The sequence below is a fragment of the Gymnodraco acuticeps genome, unplaced genomic scaffold (genome assembly GCF_902827175.1).
Source record: "Gymnodraco acuticeps unplaced genomic scaffold, fGymAcu1.1, whole genome shotgun sequence".
Taxonomy (NCBI): Eukaryota; Metazoa; Chordata; class Actinopteri; order Perciformes; family Bathydraconidae; genus Gymnodraco; species Gymnodraco acuticeps.
The window spans coordinates 19,508-26,313 of NW_022990879.1; the positions used below are offsets into that span (position 1 = coordinate 19,508).

Here is a 6,806-nt window from a genome sequence, read left to right on the forward strand (position 1 = left end):
TTAATAATAACTTGTGTTTATTAATAATGTGTTTCTTCAACAATATCAGTAGATTTTATTTGAAAGGAACATGAAGACGTGAGGCAGGATAAAAGTTGAAGGAAACTCACGTGACAGCGGTTGAAAGAAAATGATGTAGAACTGGTTTGACTGAACAGCCTGTTGATATGTTCCACCCTACTTCGACTCAAATACAACAACCATTTCCTTCTTGAATGCATTTGATGAGCTTTTAGATTTTGACGATATAAAACACCAAGAAAGATGAGCTTTAAAAGAAAAGAATGTATTTAACCTCTTGTGTTTGTCTTCAACAGATACCTGGACAAAGTCATCGTCCTGAACTGAAACCAAAGAGCATTTCCCTCTGAAAGACATCCTGACTCCATCTGCTGGTGAATACATGACATTACTGCATTCCTGCTGTTTATCATTCATCCTGTGACAGAGGTGAGAGAAAACCAGAGACTGTATAAAGGAGGACACCAAAGAAGATTTAGAGATTGTTGAAGACGCCATCAGAGGAGGTGAGATCTCTGCTGGGAAACACACACTTGGAGAGAATAAAGAAGAGAAGTGGAGAGACTGTGAGTTGCTGAGTGCTGAAATATCTTTATGTTTCTTTTAACTACATCAACAGATTTGAATTGAAATAAACAATTTGATTTCCAGCAGGATGGAGGTTAATTAATTAAACTAAGATAATGAGACATCTGTATTTTTTTTAAAGAATTTGAGGCTAAATACATTTAACTTTCATTTCCTGAAAATCCTGTTTTTAAAAACCTTTTACTCTCCTATTTATACATTCTAAATATATGTAAGACATTAACTGAACATGCGTTGTTAAAAAACAACTAGATCATTATTTATTTTGCAGGGGTTTGTCTCTAAAAAGGAAATCCAAAAAGTGTTGAAATGAACTCATGGTTTGATCCTTGATACCAAGGAGAGGGTGAAGATATGATCACATGAATAAATGAGAGTGAAAACGTGTCAGGAAGAAAAACACATACACTCGAGTTGATAGACTTTAGACTATATCAGGATTATGATTTCTACATTAACTGAGATAAATGTTCAACATACAATGAAGTTTGCTCTCATGCTTTGAAGAAGTATTCACAAAATGAATTGAACATATTTGAGCCACTTTGACTTTTGTTGACCGATAAAACACGATAAACAAATGAAAACTGAACAACAGCTCTGGTTCCTAACAATTCACATGGAGAGAGTTTATCTTTAGTTTCCACCCGTCTCATTGAAGGTCCCGCCCTCCCCGGCCTTTGCAGTCTCACTTGGTGTTCAGCTCCTCCCATTGGTTATCTCAGTCTCCACCTGTCTCATTGAAGGTCCCGCCCTCCCCGGCCTTTGCAGTCTCACTTGGTGTTCAGCTCCTCTCATTGGTTATCTCAGTCTCCACCTGTCTCATTGAAGGTCCCGCCCTCCCCGGTCTTTGCAGTCTCACTTGGCGTTCAGCTCCTCTCATTGGTTATCTCAGTCTCCACCTGTCTCATTGAAGGTCCCGCCCTCCCCGGCCTTTGCAGTCTCACTTGGTGTTCAGCTCCTCTCATTGGTTATCTCAGTCTCCACCTGTCTCATTGAAGGTCCCGCCCTCCCCGGCCTTTGCAGTCTCACTTGGTGTTCAGCTCCTCCCATTGGTTATCTCAGTCTCCACCTGTCTCATTTAAGGTCCCGCCCTCCCCGGTCTTTGCAGTCTCACTTGGTGTTCAGCTCCTCTCATTGGTTATCTCAGTCTCCACCTGTCTCATTTAAGGTCCCGCCCTCCCCGGTCTTTGCAGTCTCACTTGGTGTTCAGCTCCTCTCATTGGTTATCTCAGTCTTAGCTGATAGCCTTCTCGTTTGCTGATTGGTTGACGCGTCACTTTTACAAAGGTAACATACTAACAACAGAACAACCCATCCCATTTCTCTCTGTTTGGTCATTTGAATCTTTCATATTTACTTTCCACCTGTCTCCTTTAAGGTCCCGCCCTCCCTAGCGGATAGATCATGTGACTTCATTATGATGACTGTCCTCTAAATCCACACAACTGCAGGCCGTGAAGGAAGGAGAAAGCACAAGGCCCATTTTTATTTACTAATCATATTATTAGAATTATTTCAGTTTAAATTGTTGAAAAAGCTCGACTCTTTATTGTAGTTTTAAAAAGGACATATTATTCTCATTTCACGTATTTGGATGTTGTGCTTTTACTGTGACATGTTTAAATGCTCTAATGTTCAATAAGTGCTATATTTGTCTCTCACTGCCATCGATTCTCCTTCCATTGGAATGAAGATATAACAATGAGAGTTTTTTTATTTCTAATCATTTATCAGTTGTAAGAGTTTGGTGGAGCTGATAATTTATTCCGGCAAATTACTCAGACCTACTAATTAACCTGACAGAAGTTATTGAGTGTATGTAAGTTTACTGCTTGGCTCAGATCCACCAACAAGCTCTCACCTCTATTAACTCCTGAAGAACCAGGTTCAATTAACTGCTGTTTCAATTCAGACAACTCTCTTAAATCTGTTGAAGCGATCCCGAAGGATTTTGATATCAGTAAAGGAGGTGTGGCCCTACCTAAGTGTGAGTGTGGCAGGGTGCAATCTTCCCTTTGAAGCAGGAGAAGAGAGCGCAGATGTCTTTTAAGTTATCCCAATCCAAAATGTGGGATCAGTTTATTTGAAGAAAAATAGGTCCAAACTAATACAGGGTTTTTACCTTCTCTCTCTTTACAACATTATAATCATACTAAACCTATCATGCTGTGATCATGTTCTAATATGAAACTTAATTCACAGTTTTACATTCATTACATTAAATTCTAATTTCAACTGCCCAATTCAGTTGTGATTTTTAAATCTCCTGATAGAATTTAGAGGCATTTCCTCATAAAAGACCGGTGATAATAAAAAGTACATTCAAACTTTCATTCACCAAATTAATTCTCATCAATTCCAAACCTATGTTTTCCGACACAGGTGGCGGGAATAACATTCACAAACACATATGATCACACATATGATGTTTGTCAATTTAAAAGATAATTTTGCAAGTTAAAAAATAAAAATGTGTCGTAAAACTGTGAAGTAACACTTTGTGTGAAACCGCTCAATGAACTACATCTCCCGTCTCGCACCAACACCAAGACGGCCGTCACGTTGAAACATTTCACTCCTTTCTCTCAGAATGAGACGGAAAGTATTAAAAGAGGTGAAAATCACTCCAAGTCTGGGCACGTTGAGAGCTGTGCACACACACAAGGGGAGTTAGTGGGTTCCTAAGAGCCAGCATGCGGGACCGGGACTCTGGGATTTGTAGTCTTTCTAGTTGCGTATTTTTCATAGTCTTATATTTCAACAGTTTTACGACAAACTGAGACTTTTTTGACACGGAAATTATTTGTTAAGATTGACAAACATCATATGTGGAATTCATGGCACAATTCAAACGGGATCGAAAGATAATCTTTCTCTCTCCATTGACTTCAATACATACTTTTTCTGAAATAAGGTCCCATGGGGCGGAAGCAGATGGGCGGGACTTCGCCTCTCTATATGAATATGTGATGCCTGGTGCCACGCCATGTACTGTTCCTTACTTGGTATTCTTAAATGTTAAAAATGTATCAAATCCTACAATGTAGTTGAAAAGTTGTGCATGCATAAGTGAGTTTTGTAAGTGAATAATCTTTGGGGGAAGGGAGGAACATGAAGACGTGAGGCAGGATAAAAGTTGAAGGAAACTCACGTGACAGCGGTTGAAAGAAAATGATGTCAAACTGGTTTGACTGAACAGCCTGTTGATATGTTCCACCCTACTTCGACTCAAATACAACAACCATTTCCTTCTTGAATGCATTTGATGAGCTTTTAGATTTTGACGATATAAAACACCAAGAAAGATGAGCTTTAAAAGAAAAAGAATGTATTTAACCTCTTGTGTTTGTCTTCAACAGATACCTGGACAAAGTCATCGTCCTGAACTGAAACCAAAGAGCATTTCCCTCTGAAAGACATCCTGACTCCATCTGCTGGTGAATACATGACATTACTGCATTCCTGCTGTTGATCATTCATCCTGTGACGGAGGTGAGAGAAAACCAGAGACTGTGTAAAGGAGGACACCAAAGAAGATTTAGAGATTGTTGAAGACGCCATCAGAGGAGGTGAGATCTCTGCTGGGAAACACACACTTGGAGAGAATAAAGAAAATAAGTTGGTGAGTCCTGCTCTAGAAATAACTTTAATACCAAATGGCTGAGAAAACCGCTCTTGTTGAAAGTTTCCTGAGCTGCCATGTGTGTTCAGAGACTTTCAGAGATCCTGTGTCTCTGGGCTGTAACCACAGCTTCTGTTCGAGCTGCCTGCAGACATTCTGGGAACAAAGTAAGAACAACAACTGTCCCATTTGTAAAAGAAAGTCCTACAAAGATCCTGTGGTGAACTTTGCACTGAAGGAACTGTCTGACTCCTTTGCTGAGAGACAGAAAGCTGGATCATCTGAGACAGAGAAAGGAGAGAAGAAGGTGGAGGTGGTGTGTAGTAAACATCCAGAAGAGCCTAGATTGTTCTGTATGGATGAAGAGAGAGCTGTGTGTCCTGTCTGTGACTTTTCTCTCCACCAGGGTCACAAGGTGGTTCCTGTAGAACAAGCAGTCAGTGAGCTGAAGGACCTGCTGACATCTGACTTAGAGTCTCTGCAGGACAAGAGGGACAAATACAAAGGAGTGGAGACAACATACAAGGAAGTGATTCAAGTGTCCGAGAAGCAGCTGCTGTCCACAGAGAGGCAGATCAGAGCAGAGTTCATCAAGCTCCATCAGTTCCTGAAAGAGGAAGAGGAGTCCAGACTGGCAGCTCTGAGGGAGGAAGAGGAGCAGAAAGGGAAGACTATCAGCAGAGAGATGAAGAGCATTCAGGAGCACATCTCCTCTCTGTCACACAGTATCTCTGCTGTTGAAGAAGAGCTGCAGAAACTCAACGTGCCCTTCCTCAGCAGTTATAAAGCCACTCAGAGCAGAGCCAGAGTCCAGAGCTCACTGTCAGACCCACAGCTGCTCTCAGGAGCGCTGACAGATGTGGCCAAACACCTGGGCAACCTGTCCTTCAGAGTCTGGGAGAAGATGAAGGACCAGGTCCACTTCAGTCCTGTCCTTCTGGACCCAAACACTGCACACAACCGGCTCTCTCTGTCTGATGATCTGACCAGTGTGAGATGTGGAGACACATATCAGCAGCTTCCTGATAATCCAGAGAGATGCACTCACTATGCTAGTGTTCTGGGCTTTGAGGGCTTCAGCTCAGGGAAACACAGCTGGGAGGTGGAGGTGGGAGATCATCCTGCCTGGAATATAGGTTTGACTAAAGAGTCAGCTGACAGGAAGGGAGAGATACCAGGTGTCTCACCAGAAGATGGAATCTGGTGTTTATGGCATGGCGATGGAGGATACTCTAATGGTGCTGGTGAGACTGTCAGAGTGGAGAAGAATCCCCAGAGGATCAGAGTCCAGCTGGACTATGACAGGGGGGAGGTGTGCTTCTACGACCCTGAACACATGACTCCCATCTGCACTCTCAGAGACACTTTCACTGAGAAACTCTTCCCATATTTCAGTATTGGAGAAGCTGGTGATGCTAAAACTGCTGATATCAAAATCTGTGAGTGAGATTCCTCTGTGATGCTCAGGAGTGTTGGTTCAGACTTTATTCTGACTTCACTCTCCGTCTACATCTCTTTGGAACATTCAAGAACATAATCAACAGATGATGAGAATTTAATCTTTGCATGACATTTTTACGCATTATAATCAAAGAGTCAGTCAAAGACAAACAAACAACTTGATTGTTTATTGAGTTTATTTTGCATCAAACTTTATTACAGTGTGTTTATAGTTTTCATTTGACTCATTTAATGATCGATGAATGTTCACATTTTTAATCCAAGAATCTTTAAATGGATGAATTTATTTTCTGTTTTTCTTTGTAATGGATGAAATGAGAATGTTTGATTAAGTTTTGTGTGAATTCTTGAAGAAATGTAAGAAGTCTGTATATCGTGCTGAAACTTCATGACATCAACCAAACTAAGAATCAAAGCTGTCAGTTCTCCTTTGATCTAGTTTCTAGTCAAACATCACGTTATAGCAGTATACGTTATCAGTTTAACTTTTTTATATCTTTGGGTCTTTTGATGAATTATTTTGAGATATGTTGTTTTACTGCAGGGAGCAAGTCATTTAATACATTTATTTGAATTCATTATTTCATTCTTACAATGTTCTTTCGTGACATTTTCAGTCCTCTATAGATGGACAATAACATTCATGGTAATTGAAAATATCAATTTCTAATCAACCTAGAGGGAATAACAGCTGTGTATAATTAAGTGTAGTATTTGTAAAGCTGCTTCAGATATCTTGTGATTAAATAACCAGCTGTTTAATTCAGAAATGTCTCTGAGGTTGATTTCTGTTTCTTTGGTACATCTGTCAAAAAGCCATGTGACAAATTACAGAGACTATAAATGATGAAAGACAATTGTTCAACAAACCTTTACAATAAAAAATAAATAATCTGAATATCTTAATGATCTAATCTCTTTTTATTTGTTGCATTGCATCCCTTCAAACATCTGTTCTAACCTTTACATTCATAGATGCCAAACTCATGAAATCTGTTTGCTTGTGTGAAGTCATGTGACGATGAACCTGCTGTAAACAAAGAAGCTCCCACCCTGATGAAGGACACTCAGCAGAAAACATGTGAGGGGTAAAGCATGGCATACTGGAGCT

General features: G+C 40.2%; 1 protein-coding gene across 2 annotated transcripts; it reads left to right on the top strand.

The window, feature by feature from the left end:
* The first annotated feature begins 431 nt into the window (after positions 1–431).
* On the top strand, positions 432–6,601 carry LOC117557543 (zinc-binding protein A33-like). Of its 2 annotated transcripts, none has more exons than XM_034233432.1 (2): positions 432–587; positions 3,972–6,601. In XM_034233432.1, the coding sequence occupies exon 2, from the start codon at positions 4,269–4,271 to the stop codon at positions 5,679–5,681; it is 1,413 nt and encodes a 470-aa protein (XP_034089323.1). In that variant the 5' UTR covers positions 432–587; positions 3,972–4,268; the 3' UTR covers positions 5,682–6,601. The 2 variants fall into 2 exon arrangements, with proteins under 2 accessions (XP_034089323.1, XP_034089324.1); XM_034233433.1 differs by having other exon boundaries at positions 441–592; positions 4,232–6,601.
* Positions 6,602–6,806: the final 205 nt, after the last annotated feature.